Source organism: Natator depressus, chromosome 1 (genome assembly GCF_965152275.1).
Source record: "Natator depressus isolate rNatDep1 chromosome 1, rNatDep2.hap1, whole genome shotgun sequence".
Lineage (NCBI taxonomy): Eukaryota > Metazoa > Chordata > Testudines > Cheloniidae > Natator > Natator depressus.
The window spans coordinates 322713623-322740190 of NC_134234.1; the positions used below are offsets into that span (position 1 = coordinate 322713623).

A 26568-nucleotide genomic window follows, 5' to 3' on the forward strand; every position below is an offset into this window, starting at 1 on the left:
TTATCATAGAATATCAGGGCTGGACAGGACCTTAGGAGACCATCTAGTCCAACCCCCTGCTCAAAGCAGGACCAATCCCCAATTTTTGCTCTAAATCCCTAACTGGCCCCCTAAAGGATTGAACTCACAACCCTCACCCCTAAGCTCAAACCAGGGAGCTATCCCGCCCCCTGTCCCAAACACATCTGCCATTCCCGGCTCCTCCCGAGCGGCTCCCCGTCCCATCCCCCCATCTGCCAACCCCCGGGCTGCTCCACCTCCTCCCCTAGGAGGCGCAGTCTCCCCCATTAAGCTCGGGTGTGGGCACAATATGGGCGCCGACGCTGGGAGAGTTCAATTTCCTAACGCGCATGTGCAAACAGTTGGCACGTGCGCATTCAAGGGACCATAGGCGCAAGGTGCGCATGTGCACGGGCGGGCGCTCGGTTCGGAGGCCGCGGAGGGCGGCGTGCCGGGTCGGGGTGAGTGTCCGGCTCCGGCTGCTAGTGGACGGTTCGGGGGCTGGGAGCGCGCCTGCATCTTGCCTGGGCCCCGGGCGCCGTGAGCGGGGCGGTGACCGGGATCCCCCATCAGCGGGGGCGCGTCAGGGCTGCCCCGACACTGTAGGGCCCAGAAGGGGAGGGGCAGGATCCCCCCGAGCGCCGCAGTGTCTTGGGGGCGGAGGGGCGAGGGGCCCCCATGTCCTGGCGCAGCCGGGGCCAGGCTCGGAGTTGTGGGGCAAAGACCTGGCGCGCAGGGGCACGGAGAGTGGGGTGGCCCCTGGCGGGATTGCTCGCTTGAGCCACCTTCCGCTGGCCGTTGGGCCGAAGCGTGGGCAGAGCTGGGGGATGTTTTTATGCTAAATCCGTCTCCCCCCCGCATAGCGCTGGGGGTGTGGGCCTGGGCGGGATTGCTACCTGCTGCAAAGGTGTGGGGGATAATGGCTACTGCGATGGCGCCCCGCGGTTTCCACCTGCCCTGACAATGACAGGGTGCTGGCGGGAGCAGGGGTACACGGTTGAATTCCTTCCCCTGAAATTAAGGGGGATAGTACATCTGTGGCATTAGTAAAGTAGCCGCCTACCTCAAAGCTTGCAGCAAAGTCTTGATATGCAGGGTCGGTTGTCTGGTGAGTCCTGGGCTTATTCTGACTCCTGAGTGGGATATAACGTAGTGCCTTTGGGAGGTGGCAAAATAAGGTGATTGTATTGTCCTCATGCACTAATGCGATGTCATGATAGGCAGCACAAATAGTGTGATGTCAAGATGCACTTTCACACCATGATATTGTTTTTTTTTTTTCATGCTGAAGAAATGGGTGGCAAACCTTGAGAATCAGGATTGTTTGGTTCCCCCTTTTCCAGTCCAGAAACAGAGATGCTGTTCTTTTTTCTTTTGTTGTACACTATGCATAAAAAGATTTGCCTCCCATGGGTATTTTAAAGTTTGTAAAGCACTTGGTGTACCATCTTGACATTGGTAACTCACAGGTCTATCTCTCAGCTAATGAGGTATCTTGCTTCATCTAGTTCTATCTCGGCTTGTTTTTCTGACATCTCTTCCTGAATGTCCAGTCATCATTTTAAATTAAACATCACCAAAACTAAGATACATATATATATATATATATTTTAAGTCTGTCTTCTCAGGTTCTCCCATCTGGCCATTTTCTTTATCAGAGTAGACAACACCGCTATTCTCCCTGTCACTCAGGCACTGTAGCTTTTAGATGTCATCTTTGACTGGGCCATTGTGTTTTTAATCTTGCTTTTTAAAAAAAACCAAATCTCTAAAATCTAGCCTTTTTTCCCTCTCTCTACTAAGTGAAGACTCATCAAAGCCCTCATCCTGACTTGACTGCTGTAACTTTTGCTTTCCTCCAGTCTGTTCAGATTAAAGATCATTTTTCTGGTTTATCGTTCTGATCACATTGAATCCCTCTTTGAGGTGTCCACTGGCTCCCCATTGACTTCCACATCAAATATATGTTTCTTATTGTTACCTTTTAAGTCTCTTCATAACTTAGCACCATCTCCTAACTGACTTAGTAACCTATTATGGTGTCAGCCCCTGCTTTTACTCTGCAAGTGTTCCTATCCCTTATCACCCACCAGTCAGCTGCCTGCTTAAACACCTCTATGCTTGCTGCCATGCTGCCCTTTATGCTTAAGGAAAACTCCCTGATAATATCTGAAGAGCCACTATTTTATCCTTCATATCCTTCTATAAGGCTGGTCTCTGCTGTGATGCTTACTGATAGCAGCTTGCTAATCATGGCTAAGCAGATGACCAGCTGAGACTATTTCTCTCCTTTCCTTTCTCTACTCCTTTACTTCCTATCTACCCTCAAAATATAAAGTAAAAAACTGCAATTCATGTAACTAGCAAAGTTGTGATAGCATATTGATTGCTCATTTGTTGTATCTACCCCTGTCCTTTTGTTTGTGTCTTTAAATTGTAAACCTTTCAGGGCAGGGGTTCTCTTTTTTTGTTTCTATTTCTGTATAAGGCCCAGCACTATTGGGCCCCAGTCCTGAATGGGGTCTTTGGGTTCTACTGTGATATAAGTAATTGATCATCATTGCCCTTGGTTACAAAGTCTGATTATAAGAAGAGATTGTCACCTCTTATTTAGTTTACTTTTATTTCTCCACACAGGAAAAAATAACAACATTTTATTTTCCAGATCATCGCTTTGGTCCTTCTTGCCTCTTGGAAGGTGACATGCATATGCAGTTAGATGACTGATGACAGAAACTGGAATCAAAATGCCTAATTTCGAACATCCAGAGTATCCTGAAGCTACCTTGCTTCACTTGGAAAGTATGGTGCCCTGTCGAGAATCCCAAGTGTCATCACTCATGTCAATATTTGGAGAGGTAGCTCTTTCTATATTGTGTATTTGGGTAGATCATAGATGTTCTACTAAAATGTTTGTTTTTATGGACAGGATGAAAACAAACTTAAATGCATTATTACTCTGCGCTAGGCTAGCTGTTTACATTGTAATTTGAGATCTTGTATTATCTATCTTTCATATCAGCCTCTGGCTAGTAGGTGTCTGATAAACTTGGAAACACAAGATGCTCTAGCTACTGTAATGATGTTGATGTTGATAGTTTGTCTGGTACCGCAATAGAGTTTTTTTTACAAGGTATTTATAAAAAAAAAAAGTGGTAGATATGCTGGAGGGTAGGGATAGGATACAGCGGGACCTAGACAAATTGGAGGATTGGGCCAAAAGAAATCTGATGAGGTTCAATAAGGATAAGTGCAGGGTCCTGCACTTAGGACGGAAGAACCCAATGCACAGCTACAGACTAGGGACCGAATGGCTAGGCAGCAGTTCTGCGGAAAAGGACCTAGGGGTGACAGTGGACGAGAAGCTGGATATGAGTCAGCAGTGTGGCCTTGTTGCCAAGAAGGCCAATGGCATTTTGGGATGTATAAGTAGGGGCATAGCAAGCAGATCGAGGGACGTGATCGTCCCCCTCTATTCGACATTGGTGAGGCCTCATCTGGAGTAGTGTGTCCAGTTTTGGGCCCCACACTACAAGAAGGATGTGGATAAATTGGAGAGAGTCCAGCGAAGGGCAACAAAAATGATTAGGGGTCTGGAACACATGACTTCTGAGGAGAGGCTGAGGGAACTGGGATTGTTTAGTCTGCAGAAGAGAAGAAATGAGGGGGGATTTGATAGCTGCTTTCAACTACCTGAGAGGTGGTTCCAGAGAGGATGGTTCTAGACTATTCTCAGTGGTAGAAGAGGACAGGGGTAAGGAGTAATGGTCTCAAGTTGCTGTGGGGGAGGTTTAGGTTGGATATTAGGAAAAACTTTTTCACTAGGAGGGTGGTGAAACACTGGAATGCGTTACCTAGGGAGGTGGTGGAATCTCCTTCCATAGAGGTTTTCAAGGTCAGGCTTGACAAAGCCCTGGCTGGGATGATTTAATTGGGGATTGGTCCTGCTTTGAGCAGGGGGTTGGATTAGATGACCTCCTGAGCTCCCTTCCAATGATATTCTATGATTCTAAAGCTTAAATACTGGATATTGATGTATTTATTGTAGCTATAAAGGCTGGAAGCTTAATTTGTTTTTAAACAAAAGCTTAAATTCTGCAGAATCTTTATGGCTTAGGCTGTCCGCATATTTTCCAAGGAAAGCTTTCTGCTTGCCACTGGAGAGTGAATTTTTCAAGCATTGCCTTCAGGACATATTGAAGACTTACCTTTACTCGGGCACTTGTTTTGAAGTCATGACCTGAGTGCATTTAGTTTCATTGTTATTCAGAAGATGTTTTCTCTGTTAACTTTGTGTCAGTTTGGGTTTCTCAGGCCTTAGCTACACTTGCACATGATACTGCAATAAAGCTGCCCAGAGCGCTCTAACTCACTCCCCATCCACACTGGCAAGGCATGTAGAGCGCTCTGACTCCCTGGCCAGAGCGCTGCTGGTACTCCACCTCCCCAGAGGGATAAGGTTTGCTGCATATTGGGTGAGATGCTACAGTGTCAGTGTGAATGAGGAGTTACCTTAGAGTACTTTGATTGCCCTCTGGAAATGTCCCATAATTCCATTAACTGAAGTGGGCTCCCTTGTCTTTGTTATGAACTGTGCGGGGGGGCGGAAGTGGCTCTTTCAAAGCTCTGTTTCCCAGAGTGTGGGCTGCTTATCAGCTCTGAATAAAAAACAAACAACTAATGTTTGCTGTGAGTGAGAGAGAGGCGGGGGAGGGAAGGGGGTCTGTACTTATAAGACAGTGTGCTGACATACTTTCAGCACCCCAAAAAGCCACTCTCCTCCCCCCTCCCATACACACAACACTCTCCACCCCACCCCCTCCCCATTTGAAAAGCATGTTGCAGCCACTGGGATAGCTGCCCATAATGCACTGCTCCCAATGCAGCTACAAGTGCTGCAAATGAGGCCACGCCAGTGCACTTTCAGCTGTCAGCGTGGACAGATTGGAGCACTTTCCCTACTGCGCTGTATGAAGGCTGGTTTGACCCAAAGCGCTCTACATCTGCAAGTGTAGCCAAGCCCTCAGTTAATTTAAAAAAAAAAATGTACAGCTGCGTTAAATGGGCACATTTTGACAAAAAATAAAGATATCTTCAGAATGAATTGGATTTGCTTCCAGTCTTCTCCCTCAAATCTCAATTCTCTCATTTTTATTTTATTTTTTTAATTTCCTCCCACTTCCTCCTTTTCATTAAATTTAAACTGCTTTGGGTTATCCCTTTAATCATAGGGACATAGGTTTTAACAGTCGGGTAAAATTTTCAAAGCATGTAAGTGACTTAGGCTCCTAAGATACTTACATGGTTTGGGTAAAATTTTAAATAGCAGCAGCTGAAAAAATGGCTGCTCAGGCTCTGTGAAACAATAGCAGAGCTTCAGATATTAATTTTTTATTAGCCCTTAAAATGATTTCTAAGTTTACCTTGAGAAATATAGCATGAATACTACTATACTGGGTAACAACCAGGGTTTTAGGTATTATGGGTGAGGAGGCTTGCCTCCCTCTCTGTCCTTCTCCCTCTCCTTCCCTGTTCCAATATCTTCTGTCTTAGCCTTTTTGTAACTTGTATTTATCACTACATAATTTAAGAAATTACACTTTTTTTTTTGAGTTGTAAGCCTAAATTAATTGCTTTCCATTATAGAAAATATCTGGAGGGTGGAAGTTGATATTCAGCCTTTTGACTCTAAAAGAAAGTAAATCTATACTGCCAAAAAAAAACCCAAAATGCATAGTAAGACACGGAGCCCAGCTGGGTCTGTAGACTTGGGCTGTGCGACAGTGCTAAAAATAGCAGTGCAGTCTTTCCTGCCTGAGCTCTGCAAACTGGGAAAGGGGTAGGTCTCAGGACCTGAGCTCCAGCCCAACCAGGAACATCTAAACTGCTATTCTCCATCATTGGAGATTTTTAAGAGCAGGTTAGACAAACAGTTGTCAGGGATGGTCTAGATAATAATTAGTCCTGCCTTGAGTGCAGGGGACTGGACTAGATGACTTACTGAGGTCCCTTCCAGTCCTACACATCTATGAGTCTGATTTTTAGTGCCATAGTATGATCTTGTTTTTTGCAGTGTAGATGTACCCTTAAAGGGTCAAAGGCAAATACGACCGTAAGGCCAGTCTGACATCTTTACACATGTTGAATAGTACTCTGCAATTAGTGCCATCATTATCAGTGGGACATCTTGACAAGTAAGTTACTACTCAACATGAGTAAGGGTGACAGAATCCAGAACACTTTTTTTTTCCCCTAAAGAAGACATGATCTAACTTGGGTTAGCTAACTTGAGTTAAAATCCCAGTTGTCATTTTCTTATTAGTTAACAGATTGAAGTAAAGCCAACAAACTGCCTTGTCTTCACTAGAATTTTACCTCAGGTTAGCTAACCTGAGTTAAGAACGCACCCTTTGCCTAATGAAGACACAGCCTTAATGTTCTGGGAGTTTCAGTGGTGGCTTTAGGGCCTTTTTTGAACCCTGCTCTCAGGTTTGGAGGACCACAGAATCAACGTGATAAAATACCATGTTGCATCTTAATTGGAGTGTACTGTATTTGACTCTCAATTTAAAACAAAGCTTTTTTTCTGGCAGAAAACTAGATGAGCCAAAGTTCTCTAAATCTCAGAAATAAAGAGAGTGTTAGATATTAACATTTTTTTAACTTTTTTCTAGCGTCAGCATTTTAGCTTCCCATCCATCTTTATCTATGGACATACATCTAGTGGCAAGACCTATGTGATGCAAACTCTTCTAGAAACGTTAGAGGTAAGAATAAATTCTTATGAAATTCATAAAATACTTTGAGCCAATGAGGAATTTAAAAAAAAAAAAAGTTCCCAAACTAGCTACTTTCAGTTTGGTGGAGAACTGCAAGAACAATTTATTTTGCTCCTATTTCTTGTCTGTTATTCTTACAGTATCTCTCCCACTTATTGCTTGATGCCACATAAAACATCTTCCTTCTCATCAAGGCATTTTGGATGCTGCACAACACAATGCAAATTAAAATAGAATAAACTCATAACATTCAAAATTGATAAAAGGAAATGTTCTGGAGTTGGTGGGTCTAGTACAGAAAGGTGGGTGAATGGTAATTAATAAAGGGCCAATGTTGATCATCATAAGCCTGGCTAGAAATTAAAAAAAACAAGCAAACAAAGACTTTTTTTTTTTTTTTTTTTTTTTTAAAGTGAGGAGTGGTAAACTAAGATGTCTTTGCTGCAGTCAGCCCAGACAGCCATCACTCACTGGTCTGAGACAGTCATTTACAGATCACTTTTTTTGAGCTGAGAAATTCACCTTTAAATCCATTTTATAAAACTGTATTGGTATGCATGCTACAAATACTAAATACCCAAATTTTACTGGTTGTTGGCTATTTGTATTACAATGATGCCTAGAAGTTCTGATCATGTTCAAGGCACCACTGCACTAGGTGCTGTACAGTATATGAGTAACAAATTAATCATCTGGTAATCAGAAATGCAGCATTCACTATTTTCTAACAATTACAAAATTAAGAATCTGAATAACTCATGTGCAAAGCCATATAACTGCTTAAATAAATATATATAGATATAGCGTATCCTCCTGGTTAGCAAAATGAAGTACCAAAATATACTAACTGAAGTGAATGTTTCTCTCTCTAGGAAAATTACTAAAGTACAAATGCAAAATAAGATTAAAATCAATAATTTAAATTAAGTTTTTCTGTTCACTGATTTAATTCATGATTAAAATTAGGGCTCTCGAGCAATTAAAAAAAAACTTTTTAATTGCGTGATTAATTTTAATAGAATACCATTTATATAAATATTTTTGGATGTTTTCCACTTTTTCAAATATATTAATTTCAGTTACAACACAGAATGCAAAGTGTACAGTGCTCACTTTATATTTTTTATTATAAATATTTGAACTGTAAAAACAAAAGAAATAGTATTTTTCAATTCACTTAATACAAGTACTGTAGTGCAATCTCTTTATCATGAAAGTTGAACTTACGAATGTAGAATTATGTATAAAAAATAACTGAACTCAAAAACAAAACAATGTAAAACTTAAGAGCCTAGAAGTCCACTCAGTCCTACTTCTTGTTCAGCCAGTCGCTCAGACAAATAAATTTGTTTACATTTGTAAGAGATAATGCTGCCCTCTTCTTGTTAACAATGTCACCTGAAAGTGAGAACAGGCATTCGCATGGCACTGCTGTAGCCGGCATTGCAAGATATTTACATGTCAGATGCACTAAAGATTCATATGTCCCTTCATGTTTCAACCATCATTCCAGAGGACATGTATCCATGCTGATGATGGGTTCTACTCGATAACGATCCGAAGCAGTGCAGACTGACGCATGCTCATTTTCATCATCTGAGTCAGATGCCACCAGCAGAAGGTTGATTTTTTTCTTTTTTGGTTGTTCGGGTTCTGTAGTTTCCTCATCGGAGTGTTGTTCTTTTAAGACTTCTGAAAGCATGCTCCCCACCCCATCTGTCTCAGATTTTGGAAGGTACTTCAGAGTCTTAAACTTTCGGTCAAGTGCTGTTGCTATCTTTAGAAATCTCACATTGGTACCGTCTTTGCATTTTGTCACATCTGCAGTGAAAGTGTTCTTACAACGAACGACATGCTGGGTCATCATCCGAGACTGCTGTAACATGAAATATATGGCAGAATGCAGGTAAAACACAGAGCAGGAGACATACAATTCATGGAAGCATGTCCTCTGGAATGGTGGCCAAGCATGAAGGGGCATACGAATGTTTAGCATATCTGGCAAGTAAATACCTTGCAGTGATGACTACAACAGTGCCATGTGAATGTCTGTTCTCACTTTCAGGTGACATTGTAAATAAGAAGTGGGCAGCATTGTCTCCCTTAAATGTAAACAAACTTGTTTGTCTTAGTGATTGGTTGAACAAGAAGTAGGGCTGAGTGGACTTGTAGGCTGTAAAGTTTTACATTGTTTTGTGTTTTGAGTTCAATTATGTAACAAAATAAATCTATTGTGAAAACGCAACTTACAAATGTAAAGAGATTGCACTACAGTATTTGTTATGAGGTGAACTGAAAATTACTATTTATCCTTTTTACAATGCAAATATTTATAATAAAAATAATATAGAGAGATCATTAGACTGCCATAACTGAAAGCTCATTTTGCAAACCTGCAGTCGTGAGTTAAGAGTGTTTAAGATCTGATTTGAGCAATCTGATAAGGCAAATAAGATGTCATATAAAATATGAGCTTTGAGAATCTTAGAGCTAGGCCACCCTAACTTTGTCCACCCTGTTGGCTTCTCTTACCTTGTTTTATTGATGTGCCTCTTCCTTTACATGACTTTTTTTTGGCTAAAAATTGCATCCTGTTTGCGCACTTAACCACTTGAATTTTTGTTGCATCGATGGTGGTACTGGAGTAGACCCAGCCCCTCTCCCTTTAATTGGTTAACTGGTTAAATGATAAAATTTTAATCATTTAAACAGTTATCTTTTTAAACTATATATTTACATCTCTAGTTAGGATAAGTCCAAGAGAAGGCCTGAAGTGGACAAAGGTTTTGTATACTTAGTAACCATTACATCCTTGTGGGCATCTCCATATGTGAGGGACTTAGAGCATGTTCCGTTAGGTCCAAAGTAGCCTCTACAGCTTGTCTGAAGAATATCTATGTTGCCAAGTTATGCTACATTGAGTTGAAACCATACACTTAGACATCAGTCACTTGACTTTACAACTAGATCTTTGTGCAGTTTGTGAGAACGGTTCTTTAAATTGTCTTAAACAAATTGTCCTTTGAATGGTGGTTACTGCTACTTAATCTCCCATGAGTGAGACTCTTCTTTACAGTACTCAAAAAAGGAGATAAGGATGCTTTCTACTAAACATTGTTTGCGTAGGTTGTCAGCATGATCCACACTTTCCCACATCCACTGAGCCTTTTATATGGGTTCTAATTAAGTGGGAGGAGTGTAATGAGCTCAGTACCGGGGCTTCTGTATATAACCTTGCATGTGAGGTTTGGTTCTGCAAGGAATGTGTGTGTCCTAGTGACTACTGCTTTCCAGAAGGTTTTGATGTTCAGTGAAGAACATATATTTCCTGAAGTGTGAGGTTCTGTGCCAGCAACCTATTTTAAGAGCTACAGTTGCTAGATAAGTAACCTTTCATTCCTTATATATATGTGAGTGACAGATTGGTTCCATTTTTATTATTCTATGTTGTTCCATTAAGGCAGACAACCTTAACTTTTGAACATTAAAAAGATACTGCCAAAATTGACAAGCCTGAAATTTTACTTAGAAGTAGCAGTAAAATCACCCCCCACACACACACCTTTTTAATTTTAAAGCTCATTTTAGTGCTGAGATCTTTCCTCCCCCAGCCCCCCCAAAGTAATGGCTGAGGCTGTGGAAGAAGTCACAAAACTTGAACTCTTCTGCTGTAAACAAAATAAGAAGAGCTCTGGGTTTTCAGATGATTAGGGGCATGTGTTCTGGTGAAGTTTGTACGTAGATCGTGCTGTCTTTCTAAATGGTCAGTTTCATTCCTCTGACCAGTCATGTAGTCAGGGTGGATTGATTTAAATCGCCAAGTGCAAAGCCTCAATTTAAATGTTTTAATCAGCTTTTCTATTTGTACTTCAGTTATTTTTCTAAAGAGAGGTGCATTCTCATTGGTTGATACAACCATTAAAACATGTTGATTTACAGCCAAATAGAGCCTTAACACTACATTTGGTACTTCGTTTTGCTAGGAGGGTACGCTGTAACTACATACATTTATTTAAGAAGTTATATCTTAATATTTTCAGATACTTATTAATTGTACATTTTAGTATGTTAGAAAATGGTGACTGATTTATTGCTTATTTACTAGATAATTAACTTTTTGCTCATGATTTGTCTCAAGCTGCATTAGGATGGTAAATGGAGTTTGTTTAAACACACAAAACAGCATGTAAAACTTACTTTTTATTAAACAAAACCTTAAAAGTTTTGGATACATAAACTTCTCTAGTCAAAATATGTTTCACATTTACAACTCAATGATTTATTAAACAGAGGGATTAACGGTAGTCAGTGAATTAAACTAATTATTTCAGGTCAGCCTAGAAAAATAATATAACAGGCTGACCTATTGTGCTATATTTATGAAGCTTGGCCACAAAAGTTAGATGTTTTCCCACTGATTCTTTCTTTATATAGAAAAACAGTCTTCAACTCAGCTTTTCATAAAAGCTCATGGTTTCAGAATATTTTTTTATTTAAATGTTTTAAGAAATAATATGTTTAGGCCTTCACATATTTTGTATTAAATTCACATTTCATTTTAAACAGGCTTATTTTTTAAAAGAACTTATTATAATTTAAATAACAAAATAAAAAAGTCGTCATTTTTATAATCCACTCTGAAAGGAGTTAAATATGCTAATAACCTTATGGAAATAAGAATCTTATGTATTTCAATGCTTTGACTATACAGGACTTCACACACCAAAGAAGTACGAGTTGTGTACTGTGTTCACACAGACCTGCAACCCAAAACAAACTGATACAGCTAAATTGTAGCATAACCGCCTTGAAATGTCAATATAAATAATGCTGTGAGGTGATCTCAGGGCTTCTGTTAATGAAAAGTGTTGCAGAAATTGATTTGAGAAATGAAGTGAGGAGATGAGAACCTGAAATAGTGAAGCACAGTCATTGCCACTGTAAAAGCTCATGGCAGGAATATCTTTGAATACACATCATGCTATATGTAATGCTTCCAATCATCAGCACATTTTCACAGATAAATCATGGGTGCATGCTTCTGACAGTGCATTGGAACTATATATCAATACCTTGTCTCAAGAGCGTATGTGGAAGTTGCATTCCAAATATTTTTTTCTATTTAAACTAAATTCTAGATTTATTTACCATGAAACTTTACTGTCAAATGGAAGTCTGAGACCCAGACTGAGTCAGACGCTTTAGACCCAGTAATGTGTAATAGATTAAAAAGTGTTTTTTATCAGAATAACTCACAAGAAGAAAAAAGGATGTATTTTTGAAGAGTTTTTTAAACATAATTTACACTGAATGTTTCATATTAGTAACTCTGTCACAAGATAATATGCTTAAAATCTGTTTAGTTGCCCTTTGTGGTATGTAAAATTTTGAATTGCTACACATATGATAATCCATTATTGATCATATTTCTGTAAATATTGTGTCCTGCTGGGGGTGATGCAGTTTATTCCTATGTCTGGGGAGCAAAGAAATTAGAATATTGAGCTCTGATTTTTAACCATTTAGATTATTTTTTATCATTTTGTATTTCTTTCAATATAATTAAATTGTCTCTCTCTTCTCCTTTTTTAGCTTCCTCATGTGTTTGTGAACTGTGTTGAATGCTTTACTTCGAGGCTCCTTTTAGAGGAAATTTTGACCCAGTTGCAGAACCTTTCATCTGAAAGTAAACATGGTTCTCATGTGCCTTGTGACACATTTAATGATTTTGTACGTCTATTTAAGCAAGAAATTATTACTCAAGATCTACAGAATCAAACAGTATATATTGTAAGTAATTTAATTTGCATGTTTCTCCTGTTTTTATTTTGCTTAACTGTATTTATCAGAGTTCCTGTATGTATGAAAAAATAGGTGTTGCTCATAGAGTTTCTGTACTGTGCTGTGTGAGCCCAAATTGAAACTTATTGAAATAAATGAGAATCTTTCAGTTGATTTCACGGGGTTTGCTCAGGCCCTATATGTCTCTTTTTAGAAGATTATTCACATGCAAATACTAATAGTAAATTGTGCTAAATAGTTAACTAAACATTTTAACAAAAAAATGTTGCCAGTAGTGAGAACGGAGTTGATTTATAATGAGGCAGAGAGTCAACCTCACAAATCTCTTTTGGGAGATAGTTCTATTAGAGAGAAACCAAATGGGGGAATAGGGGAAGCTACATGGGGAGTACCCAAGTGGAGAGGGTAGCTAGGCTAGCACAGGTTTAATCTAGAGGTCATGCTGATTGGTTCCAGTAGTGAGCTGGAGCCGGTTCACACCGGTTTGCATGAACTGGTGGTTAAATTTTGAAGCCGGTTTAGACCCGGTTGTTAAAGGGGTGGGGAAGTTCAGGCGGGACGGACAGGATGTGGCCCGCGGAACCGTCCTGTCCGTCCTGCCTGAGCTCTCGGCTGGGGAGGCTCCCATGTGAAATTTTACTGACCCGGCAGCGCTCCGAGCCTTCGGCGGCACTTCTGCAGTGGGTCCTTCACTCGCTCCGGGTCTTCAGCGGCATTTCGGCAGCGGGTCCTTCAGTGCCACTGAAGACCCGGAGGGACTGAAGGACGTGCCGCCGAAGACCCGGAGCGAGTGAAGGAACCAGTTCTTGAGCTTCTGGCAGCTCATCACTGATTGGTTCCCTTATAAAAAGGGCTGTTTAACTCCCATAAAACTTCAATCTTCAGTAGCAAGATTTAAAACTCAGTTCTTACCTGTAAAGGCAGCCAGTGTGGAGAAAAGTAGAGCAATGAAAAGTTAAATTGGCAAAATTTTGTACTTCATGTGAACAGTGGATGGAGGAAGAAAGGAGTCCAGCAGAAAGACTATAGTTGTATTCCAAGTGAAAAATAATGCATGAAGTATAGTTGTAGTAGCAGAGAACTTCAAATAATATAAATAGTGGACACACTCTCCAGAATGTATTTTCTTTGGGAAAAAGGGAACAAAAGATTTGTTAAAGGAGGCCAAATTGACCATGTGACTAAAATTGAAGGTGTTCAGATCGCAAGTTTGATACCACTGGAAGACTTTTTTTTTTTTTTTTTAAATATTCCCTCTAACCAATTGAGTGTGGTGGTTTGCCTTACTTGAAGTCAAGTAAGGAAGAAGTGAACAAGCGTATTTAAACATCTTCATGTAATTTTGCAGGCACCCGCTAAATGTTTTATATTTTTTTAAAATACGTACAGTATTGAGTTGATGAAGTTCATATTCTGTTTAGTGGATGCATTAATATCTTGTAACTTATACAGGAGTGTTTTGAATAAAGTTTGAATATTTAAAGAACATGGAAGGTTAGTCAGAACTTTTTTTAATAGATAGCTACAAAAGTAAAACGAGTATTCTTAAACATGACTGTAAGGTTGAAATATGTGCCAGGGAATTTTATATAACACCATTGCTTTCATATCGGTATATGACTTAGAGGGGAAAATGCTTGATTTAAATATCCGTAGGAACATTTTATTTAGCATTACTGTCCCTCAGAATATTAGACGTTACTTGAAAATTGATATTGGAAGACAGGGCATTAAATACTGTGAAATGATCAATTGTATTGGGTAAAATGTTGCTAGATGAGGAGAATTACGTGATAAATTAGCGTGTTTCAACTCTGTTAATGGAAACAGACAGGAATTGGGGCGGAAATCAATTTGTGGGAATTAACTTGTCTCCCCTGGATTTATTAAAGGATGGTTTAAATTGAGATTGATGAAAGAACTGTATACTGGCAGCATAAACTGGCAAAACTAATATTATTCTATTTGATTTCTGGGGTAAATCATTTAAAATATTTCAGCCCTAATTAAATCAGAGAACATTAAGATAAATGGTTGCTCTCAGGCAAAGACTTCTAATCCAAGAACAGGTATTGAGCATGAAGACAAAATGATTTGTTCTATCTATTTGAAAGATGGTGCTGATATGACTTGTATTTATTCTTACATTTAGAATTAGTGTTCTTTATAATGTGATTTAACAATGAAATTGTAGCAATATTAAAAAAAAAAAAAAAGCTAAAACATCTAGCAAAAGTTATTCCATATTGCTTTCTGGTTGGATTCATAACATCTGCAATTATAGGCTGTTGGTATTTGAGTGTGTGGGTGATGAGCCACTAGAGGTGCACCAACAACTACTAGCGTACAACTGGTCATGTCATCACTATATATATTATCTGCTACAAAAAAACCCAGTCTGATATGTTGATCTGTTGTTTTTTTTTTTAAATTGTGTACTACTGTGCCAGAAAAAAATAAGTCTGAAGAGGGAATCTCTTCAGTATAATAGATAACGTTTAATATTTTCATTAATAGTTTAGTAAGTCAGTTTGGGATGTTAGCCTTTGGGTATGTATTATGGTGCAAAGGGGCGATATAGAAAGTGACTTGGAGATTCATTTATATATCTTTTCAGTGACCTGGACCCTAGCTGTGCATTGTTAGACGCTATACATTGCTTAGTCATAACTGAAAAGGCCAAACCAACCAATTTGGATGTGGATTTGGACAAAGGCATTCCAATTTGTTTGCTTCCCACTTTATTATTAATTATTTGTATTGCAGTGGCACCTGGGAGCCCTGGTCATAGACCAGGAACCTATTGCGCTAGGTGCTGTACAAACGTGGAACAAAAAGCTGGTTCATGCTCAAAGGAGCTTACAATCTAAGTACAGGACAAGAGACACATGGATCTAGATGGATGGGGGAGTACAAATAAACAGTGAGACAGTGTTAGTCAACATGATATGCCATGGTCTCTCTATGCTAGCAGCCTATGGAAAACAGTTGCTTAACACATGCTTAATTCAAGTTTTTAGAACTTGATGCTCAACAGTTACAAGGGAATTTTGTTAAAGGAACACTAGTGAATATCTGGTGAGTAAAAATACATGTGTTCCCTCTATAAGAAATTCTGAGTAAACTTGAGCAGTTCAGGTTTCCCAGAACAGATATCTTGAGTTCTGGTCCAATCAGACTTCAGTCTGAAATCTTGGGATAATGTAATCTTTACTACCTGAATAAAACAGATTCCAATAACATGAGCCTTTGTGACTGGGGTACTGCTGTATAATGTCCGTCCCAGTATTGTGTGATCATGAAATACCATTTTTTAAATTTGACATTCTTTAATTTTCTACCTAGTGCTCTTCTTCCATGAGCAATGAAGATTCATGCCTTTCAATGGTTTGGGGAAAAAAAAAGCATAAATAAAACTTTTTGAAAAGGACACTCATTAATGAGAACAGAATAATATAATCGTCTACAGATCTGTAGTGTCATTACAGCAACAATAATCCAAAAGAAATAATCAACTTTAATATCAGTAGTTAAATTCAGCGTAGTAAGTGGAACATAAAATAAACCTGTGTTTTCCCTCTTTTATTCTTCAGTGAAGGTATTAATTGTGTTCATCTTAAGAATTCTTTAATGAATTATAATCCGCAATATTTTCACTCTGGGTAAGGCCTCCATTTCTCTCTTCAATATAGTAATTGTTTATATGCAGTTGTGCCCATTTAAAAAGTTGATATTTACTAATAGTTACCACATAGTGTTGTTGTTTTTTTTTTTAGTTATTTCTTGGAGCAGTATTAGACTTCCACATAATAATACAAAGAATCTTGTAACTCTCTGGACCTAATTTTTGAGGCCAAAATACATTATTATAGAAGAAAATCAGACTCTTTACTCCTGGGGGAATTCTGCACCAAAAAATCAATAATTCTATGCACAATTTTGGAAATGCTGCATTTTTATTTGCTAAAATAACGCAATGTAATCATGCTAGTTTCAATTATTTTGGTAATTTATTTCAAAATCTGTCAGCAAGTATGTCTGTAACAATACAGAGCGGGAAAAAGATTCTTGTAATTTTTTTTTTTTTGGACAAATAGATTTCTGTATTAATATGCCAAGTAAGAACTTTGTGTAATTCATTTAAATTACAATACAGAACTGTATTTTCTGCCTCTGTCAGAAACAGTGCAAAGGCTTGGGGGAGTCAGGGGTAACAGAGGAGGTGAGGGAGAGGGAAAGAGCCTGGAGGGTGTTGGGTGTGGGTGGGAGGTTTTTCTCTGGGGCAAAGGCAGATTGTTAGGGTGTTGGGATGCCTCCCCCATGCAGACTCTGGCTGACCCCAAGCCTCTTGCATTGTCAGGCACATCTGCCCGGTCCCTGAATTCCTCATCCCCACGGGTCTCTTCAGCCCCCCTTCCCCATTCCTGTGCTCAGCACTGTCACCCTACTAGCTCCTGAGCCCATGGGCCAGTCTGTACCCCCCACTAGCCATTCTCAACCCTAGTCTGTGATACATACCCTCCCCCCAGCAGCCCTTTGTGACCCACTCTGTCCTAACCTCGCTCCACCGGCAGGTGCTCTGATGAACTTCTACTCCTGCGGGAATTCTGGAGCACTGGGCTTAGAATTTTTGTATTTTCCCACACAAAATCCATTTTGCCTAAGTGCTGCAGTTCTGCCTCTTGCCCACAGGAGGCCGCTGTGGCGCTAGAACAGCCAGCATGAAGGCAGCTGGCTGTTCTGGTGCCCCAGTGGCCTCTGGTGGGGAAAAGGCGGAACTACAACATGTCTTAGGCAAAATAAATGTTATGTGGGAAAATACAAAATTATGTGAGACAGAGGAATTCTGTGCATCATTTCCCCAGGAGTCTCTCTTTATGAACCTCAGAAGGATAGCTACATTGAAAAAATTAAGCAGTTCCTCAAACACATTTAGTAAAAGGTAATCTTGATGGAAAAAAGTATTCTTTTGTAATAACATATTCATGCAATATCCTAATAATGTGTGGGATATTTTAATCTTCTGAAAAAACATAATGCTGGATAAAAATGGAACTTTTAATTGGCCGTTTCCGATGTCATGGCTTTATGAATAATAACTCAAATAATTCACGGATGCATTTCCACTTCATAACTGCAGTAAGACATGACAAAGTTGGTTTCTAGGGGGTTATCACTTTTCTTGGATGGCTAAACTGCTAAGGCTGCTCCTATCACCCTTAAAACAGCAATCCCCCAGACATGCTCTGTTCGTGTCTTACCACTTAAGTAGTTACCTTTGCCATCCAAAGGTATGGGTGAAATGTGGCTCTATCTGCTGGACTAGAAAGTTTTTTTTAAAATCCACATAAAAGGTCAGAATAAAATTGAGTATATAATAAAATTTGTTGTTTGTTAAAAGGTGCTGGATAAAGCAGAGCAGCTGAGGGAAATGGAGGCAAATGTGTTGCCAGGGTTTCTTAGACTACAAGAAATGGTAAGTAACTGGGTAAAGTATTTTTGATGTATATTTCATAGAAGTTAAAGATAAATACAGGGTATTAAATCATCTAGCCAGTCTCACTACCAGTGAACTCCCTAGAGTAGAGAAGTTTGGGTATAACTTTTTTTTTTCCTGGAAGTTGTAACTTTTTGCAGAATTTTGCTCAGCGGCAGAACTCAAATCAGAATTTAAATATCATCATGGTCTTTCTTCTTGTGCTCTGTTTATTATTCCATTTAATATGTTGTCCTGTAAGGTCTGCTCTTTTATGCATTCTTTTGAAGCTGCTTCCACTGTACACTGCATCTTCTAAAATATGTATTGCTTTTTGAGATTACAAAATTCTGCCACTCTTCAAGGTTTTTTAATAGTTGCCAAAGAGTATAAAAATCTTGGAAGGACTGTAAGCTATATAAGGAGCAACTTCTAACTGAAAAAAGCTTACCACAGCTCAGCCTACTGTGTTGGTTAAACGGTAGCATGCTCTTAAAGCTTGGCAACTGGTTGTGTGGGGGTGCAAACCATCCTGAAACAGCTGCTTTAGTGGGAGCTAAACCCAAGTGTAGCGAGTGCGGGGTTGGACAGATGAACCACATTCCTGGAGTGTTTTTGGTTTTTTGCAATTTCTCCAACAGTGTCTGTCTGAGAAGCCTTTGTGATGGCCCTCCTGGAGACAGGTGCAAGGACTCTTGGAACATTGGTTATGCAATTGTGGCTAGCCCTGTTTTTATCACCCGCAGAGGCTCTCTGACTTTTGGTGTGTGTGTAACAGCCTCTTAAGAGTTTACCCTGTTGCAATAAGGCAAAGGCATTACTCTTTTGGGATTTTGTTTGGGATAGGAACAGAATATATTTTTCTGCTGCTCTTGCTAATTAATGATTTAGGAAAGGACTGTGTTGGATCATATTAAAGAAGTTCTGTATTAAAATCACAAATGAGTTTGATTCCCCAGAGTTTACATTCCAGGGTATTACTAATTAAGAGGTCTCTTGGTTTTTGGTACTGTTTCTCTCCCTCTGTGTGAAACTTGCAAGCTGCTAATTGTGTTAGTACATTCTAAGACAGAGTCTGTTCTCAAAGCAATTCACAGAGACTCAAAGCAATACTCTAACAACAGAAACAGCACCCAGAGACTCCTCGCCCTTTTGTTGTATTAACAATTGTGATTAAAATAGAGATAGAGGATGTATGTGGATGGATGCTTGGTGTGGATAATAACTGAATGATCAGGGAGGTGCCAGCCTAAGAATCCAGTGTCCATCGGCTGAAGAAGGCGTCAAGTGGAAATAACCAGAGGACCCCCGGAGGGCAGACTGGAATCCACCCAACAGCCTCAAGAATGGGAGAACCAAAGAACAAGATAACTTCTTGGAGCCGTCAGGAATGTGCTATCTGCTGATTGATTCAGCAACAGCATGATGAAGCAATTCCCATAGACTGGCATAGGAAGAAATTCCTATAAAAAGAGACTCTAAAAAGTGAGAACTTTGGGGTCTGATTCTGCAAACCAACTTCCAGGAGCATCAGATGAGCATCTGACAAGGCCCTGCTCCCTCCTCATGTCCAGGCCACCTGGCCAGTGGCTTGGCATGAGCAACTCTAAGGCTGGTAACTATGATAACAACCTTGCAGAACCTGTGTGTGTGTGTATGAATGAATGTGTGAATAAATATGAGATTGAATGGAATGTTATAGCTGTAACTAACTGCTTACTATGATTCTTTCTGTATTCACAATAAATGTGGTATTTTGCCTTTTTCCCTTTAATAAGATCCTGCTGGTTTATAATTTATTGGTATAACAACTGGACTTGAGTTAAAGCCCATTGAAGTTAGTGGGAGCCTCTCTGTTGTCCATTGGGCTGTGTCGTTTTGTGAAAGTGACTATTCCAATGGCTGTGGAAAGCTGTAGAGACTTGATGATGTGCTTGAGTTAGTGGATGGGACACTTTGTAGCTGTATGTTGATCTTGCTGGCAAGACACTTCTGTAGGTGCGTGTCAGTGTCACTCACTTTCTGCCTCATGTTTTCTTAGCAAATAACTTGTTCAAAGACCTAGTGTAAAATAAATGAAAAACGTGGTTGTTTACATTTTAATAAATATTTTTTAAATTGCTGATTGATTTGCAGCTGTAGAGGTAGATTAGAGAAGCATATCAATCCCCTTGCCTGTGGTGGGGACAATATTTAGGTAATTCATAAGCACTGGAAAATAAATAGGTTGTTCTACCTTTCCCTTAAAGAATATCTTTGAGCAAGATGGAAACTGTATCCTGAATCATTGCACATCAGCCTATTGTAAATCTGTTTATTATATTTGAAGCTACCAAGAAACAGAAGTGTATGTAAGGAAGAACTGCATGCGCTATGCTTTTTCTGATGATCTGTGCTAGTCCCTTATTCAGTTGCACTTTCTGGAATCCATGTGCCACACTACTTTACTTTTCTGTTTACTTCAGTGGTTCTTAATTTCTGGTGACTTTTGTATTGTGGAAGTAACCTGAGGAAACAAAATTTTTTACTTTTCAATTTATGGGCTGCTTCTAGAACTCTGAAATCTCTTCACGGAAGAATCATACTGGAAAGCATCTCTCTCTACTGCTGAGTTTTTAGTACAGTTGCAAAAAGACCTGCAGAGGTTAAAGAATATAGCATTATATTTGTATGGTATAAGCTCAGAATATTTTGAGGATTGATTGGTTTACCTTAACCATGTAGTCTTCATTTACTGAAGAAAATCTTTCCTAACAGTAATGATAGATGAAGATGACCCCCACAATGACATGTGGAATAACGGAATTGCACATTCTATTAAAATTGTATATGATATGTGAATATGCTAGCCTGTTTCTTTTTTTAAAGTAAGCTCTCAGATATTTTAAAAAAAAATTAATGGGGACATCAGAAATATTTCTCTCATTCTTAAATAAATTGTGGGAACTGTGTAAAATTATTTTTCATATAGAAATATTCTTATCTATTGACCAACTTAATATTAAGTTGGAACTTGCATATTGCCACAGACTTCGCTGAGGTGAAGGTTTAGTTACTTACCAGTCATAACCACATTTAAGATGGCAAAGCAATCAATTAAGTACAGAGCTAACTTTGTAGTGTCGTGAGTCAGATGACCTTTATAAATTAAGCCTGAGTGTGTTCCCTTCACAAAATATTGGTCCTCCTTTACCTCCTCAACTTGTTCTGTACAATCTCCTAATGAAATTCTGGGTTTAATTATTGAAGTGAAATGTTGGCTTAATTTTGGGAAGGGAAGCAACTTCATATTGCCTGGTACCCCAGGTCCCTAGTAGCTTAAATGTCAATTAAACGGCAAGAGAGATACAGGAATCCCAGATAATTATGAAAATTGCAAATGTATGAGCTCCTTGATTAGGCCACCAAAAGACTTTATTAATATGCTAATAATTTGTGTTAAACACTAAATTTGATGAAATTCTTCAAATGAAAAATCCTAACACTTGTTCTTCTGATTAATATTTTAATATGCAAGGTGACCTTTTCCCTCTTTCTTCTCTTACAGACAGACAGAAATGTCACTGTTATTTTCCTTAGTGAAATTGTGTGGGAACTGTTTCGTCCAAACACTGGATGCTTGGAGCCATTCACCTTGTATTTTCCTGACTACAGCATAGGTAATTTAATTTTTTTCTACTTTTTTTTTTTTTTTGTTGAATGAATAATATTAGTACTTTGCATCAAGGACTTTCCATCTAAGCATTTCAAACACCCAGGCCTGGTTTACATGGGGGGGGGGATCAATCTAAGTTATGCAAATTCAGCTACGTAAATAACATAGCTGAAGTCCTTGTACTTAAATCTATTCACTGTGGTGTCTTCACTGCAGTGAGTCGACAGCTGACGCTCCCCAGTCAATTCTGCCTGCACCTCTCGTTCCTGTGGAGTACTAGAGTCAACGGGAGAGCGCTCGGCGGTCAATTTATTGCGTCTAGACTAGACGTGATAAATCGACACCCCCCCACGCCCCCCGGGATCAATCGCTGCCTGTTGATCCTGCGGGTAATGTAGACAAGCCCTTAGTTTTTTGTTAAGCAATGAGAGTAGGCTGAAGCTTCAGCTTTAAATCAGTTAGAAAATGTGACAGTTGTGTATGCTGGTTACTAGAATCCAGAAGGCAGTGTTTTGTTTTTTAATAACTAGAGGTGGCTTTGGTAAAATTACAAGCTCTATATTCCCAATCACCCTCTACTTAGGCATCAGAGATACCCTCCTTCTTAATTCATCTAGATTTCCAATATGGATCCCCTATCTCAAACCACACACTGCATGCTAACTAGTGAACTGCCCACCAGGGTCAGAGACTCCAGCCTTCTCCTGTCCTCAGTTTTCCTCCCAGGGAACACCCATAACACATTTTGCTTTTGCATGCAGTCTGAGAACATACCACCGCCAATTATTATGCCACTTTAGTCCGCAAAGCCCAATCTACCTTATCCATTATGACTAGAAATCCCATTTTACTTTTTTGTTCTTGTTTGAGAATTGTTTCTGGGGATCCCCATTAGTGAGATGCACATGGCCCTCACAGGAAGAGCTCAGCCAGCTGATGGAAGTACAAGAGCATCTTGGGAGATCTGAGTTTCTCCCCCACAGCTGTGGTTAGCTGCAGATGTTGAGACTGTTTCTATATCCTTTGCCATTTTGGCAGCATATGGTTTAAGGCTTTTCTTGTAATTAGTTGTCAGTAAAGTTAGTGTGGTTTAGCATTGTAATGGTTAAGTTTAGGGGGGGGGTGTGTTTTTTTTTTTTTTTTTTTTTTATTTTGAGGGAACCGGGCCATTTTTGGTTGTGTTACCCCTCTTGGTAGGGTTTTCTTTTTGCTGTTTTGGGTTCTACTGTACAGCTGACTATCATTGTTTGGCTTGTGTTGCACTTAATTTTTAAAATATGATTAGTACAATAAGACAATCGCCACTTTTTGGGGAAAAAATTCAAACTTGTTTATATCTGAACAGGACATCTACAAAAGATTCTGTCCCATTATCATCCTCCAGAATATTCTGCTGATTTCTATGCTGCGTACATTAATATTCTGCTTGGTGTCTTCTACACAGTCTGCAGGGACTTGAAAGAGCTTCGACATCTGGTGAGGGATCCTCTAGATTTATTTTTCTTGTCCAAAATCTCAAAGGCTAGATTTATTGTTCAGTTTGGATAAAGAGCATGTCATAAGCATATTGCATCAAAAGGTACTGGGCTTATTTAAATCAGTTAGTGAGGTATGGGTGTCCTTATATCCCTGGGGGCTTATATCAGTCTTGTCTCTAAGGAGGGCCTCACCAGAGCTGCAAAGAAACTGATTTTAAAAGAAAAAGGGAGAGTCAGTCTGACAGGAAGAAATACTACTTGCCACATATGACATTTTAAGTAAGGCTTTTGAGAGGTGGATGGCTAAAAATAAAAAGGGACGATTACCTGGATATTTCCCAGAGATAAACAGTCTGCATTGCTCTCCTCAATGAGATTCAGTATTTTTCCAGAGTGCGTCATGTTCATTTGCTGCATACAGCAAAAATCAGCTTTGTTAGTGTAAACTCTATTTAAAAAAGGGGGGGGGGCGCGCGAGAGGGGGGGTTAACCTATAGAAGAGTGGAATTCAGCTTTGAAGAGTTGAATAGAGTCAGACACACCAAATAATCAATGGGACATCCTGATATTCTGAAATATTTTCATTACCATGATACAGATTTTCTATTGATGTGAACATCACACTGCAAGGCAAGGATGTTGCACAGTGGTTACTTTGTGATACTCCATGACTATTTAACAGAATAGCCGTTTTCACTCTCCACTCCTAGGCCTGAGAGGTAAGGTAGTTTCTCCCTTGTCTTAGCTGTTGAGGTATGAGGAGAAGTTGTATAGGAGGGAGCAGCTGTTAGTGGAGGGAAAAGGGCTTGGCAGCAGTTTCCTTCTGATCTCCATAAAACACTGACTAAAAGCTTGTTAATCTGCTTCTGCTACACTCCAAATGTTGCCTTGTGTGCATTAGAACATAGGAACGGCTATAGTGGGTCAGACCAAAGGTCCATCCAGCCCAGTGTCCTGTCTTCTGACAGTGGCCAATGCCAGGTGCCCCAGAGGGAACAAATAGAACAGGTAATCACTTAGTGATCCATCCTCCTCCGTTGCCCTTTCCCAGCTTCTGGCAAACAGAGGTGAGGGACACCATTCCTGCCGATCCTGGCTAATAGCCATTGATGGACCTGTTCTCCATGAATTTAATCTAGTTCTTTTTTTAACCGTTAGTCTTGGCCTTCACAACATTTTCTGGCAAGGAGTTCCACAGGTTGACTGTGTTGTGTGAAGAAATACTTCATTTTGTTGTTTGACACCTGCTGTGTATTAATTTCATTTAGTGACCCCTAGTTCTTGTGTTAGGAGAAGGAATTAATAACACATCCTTATTTACTTTCTCCACACCAGTCATGATTTTATAGACCTCAATCATTTCCGCCCTTAGTTGTCTCTTTTCCGAGCTGAAAAGTCCCAGTCTTATTAATCTCTCTAAATATTGAAGCTGTTCCATACCACTAATCGTTTGTTTCCCTTTTCTGAACCTTTTCCATTTCCAATATATCTTTGAGATGAAGCAACCACATCTGCACTCCGTATTCAAGATGTGGGTGTAGCATGAATTTATGTAGAGCAATGAGATTTTCTGTCTTATCTATCCCTTTCCTAATGATGCCCAACATTGTTAGCTTTTTTGACTGTTGCAGCAGATTGAGTGGATGTTTTCAAAGATCTTTCTTGAGTGGTAAGACCTAATTTAGACCCCATCATTTTATATCTAGGAGTTGAGATTGTTTTCCAGTTTGCATTTATCAAATTTGAATTTCATCTGCCATGTTGTTGCCCAGTTTTGGGAGAGCCCTTTGTAACTCTTTGCCGTCTGCTTTGGACTTAGCTATCTTGAGGGCTTCCCTTAGCTGAGGGTCACTGAGGGAATTTCTAGACTTCCTGCTTGCACTTGCAATAAACTGATGCACCAGAGCCTTAAAACTTGAAATCTCATAACATCCATGTTAAGTACTGTAGCTAGTATAGTAAGTAAAAGCCAAACGTTTAAGAGTCTACTAATTATGCATACCTCAAGTTTTGAATATGTAACTGATTATTCAGGTGAGATCAGTTGGAGTCATGAGTTCTTGATGTGTCTGAGTATAACATTCAAGTCAAGCAGCTATGTATGAAGGCATCCCAAATTAGTAGGCACTTTGAAAAATTGGGCCCAAATGACTTGCTCAGGCAATGTGAGTTATTAGGAGAGCAGGCAGACAACCCCATGAGTCCTGACTTCCAGTCATATCCTCTTACTTCTAGATACACTGCATAGTTTGGAAGCATATCAGGCAGATAGTCTGCCTGATACAGTTAAACTACAATTGTTAGAGGCTATGTTTGTTTTTAAATGAACATTGATTAAAACAGTGGATGAGAGAGAGCAGCACAACTTCATAAAGGCAGTTTTACAGTGAAGAAAACTGCCTTTGTTTCCACTGGAAATTAAATGCAAAACTTCTTACGTTTTGCTATATTGTATAGATATGAAAATGTAAATTTTCACTTCAAAAAAGCAGTACACAGCAGGCAATTAAACACACCTACTACAGACTACATCTGGTGCATAGTTTTATAGAAACATGGTTTCTGAATTTGATCCAAAAGCTTTTCTATTGGTCCTCAGTTCTGTAAATGTTTCTATACTCCTATTAAAAATTCTAATAGAAACAGATAACCCAAACATTGCAGCGGTGCACAGAGGATCTGAAAGTGAAATTTACTATAATTTAAAAATGAAACTGATTCTATTACCATTTTCCAAACTGAGAAAGTCAAAAGCAAACAGGTAAAGAAATGTTTTATTTTATCTGACAGTGACTTGTGTAATAAGTTAAAATTCTTGACTTCAGCAAAACTAATTATTTGATTGAATTCGTTCGTATTCAGATAAGTTTACATATATGTGCATACACATTTGTTTTGAACAGACTATGGGAAAACCACTGAATTTCACAAAAGCTGAAGTAAACGATGGCTTATGGTATAGTGTTCTAAGCTAGTTAATGGAATAATGAATACATGTTAAAATATGGAAAGCTTTAATTCTGTCTGTATTGCTATCAAATCGGAGTTAATTGTTCAAGGAGTGAGATCAGATCATGATCTGCCTGGCAGACTTGGGTTTTTAGGAAATTTGTGCTTCATTCAATTGTCTATCTTGGGAACACTGAAGTAACCAAAGCAAAGGAGCATGGGGGTATGGAATTTTTACACTTCTATTCACCTTTCAGATTTTTATAGATGTATGCTGTATCCTTAATGCTTGACAATCAAGCTTAAATTCTGAATTGGTAAAAGTAGCAAGAGGTCAGTAGTCAGCCATAGCTTACGTTTGGTAATTCCATGCACGTCTTTCAGTTAATTTCCCCCCTCCCTCTTTTTTTTTCCCCTCCCCAACCCTAA

At 39.3% G+C, this 26568-nt stretch overlaps 1 protein-coding gene across 4 annotated transcripts in view; it reads left to right on the forward strand.

Moving 5' to 3' along the window:
- Nucleotides 1-373: 373 nt before the first annotated feature.
- ORC5 (origin recognition complex subunit 5) overlaps nucleotides 374-26568 on the forward strand; it is a 138254-nt gene continuing 112059 nt past the window's right edge. For 2 of the 4 annotated variants that reach the window (XR_012637614.1, XM_074942514.1), the window contains exons 1-7: nucleotides 374-461; nucleotides 2666-2858; nucleotides 6675-6767; nucleotides 12372-12569; nucleotides 17983-18057; nucleotides 21605-21716; nucleotides 23058-23188. Coding sequence is in view for 3 of the 4 variants with exons in the window: in XM_074942514.1 (XP_074798615.1) it covers nucleotides 2727-2858; nucleotides 6675-6767; nucleotides 12372-12569; nucleotides 17983-18057; nucleotides 21605-21716; nucleotides 23058-23188 (741 nt within the window). In the remaining variant the exon portion in view is untranslated. The remainder of the gene's footprint in view (nucleotides 462-2665; nucleotides 2859-6674; nucleotides 6768-12371; nucleotides 12570-17982; nucleotides 18058-21604; nucleotides 21717-23057; nucleotides 23189-26568) is intronic. The other 2 variants (XM_074942515.1, XM_074942516.1) reach the window with 2 other exon arrangements.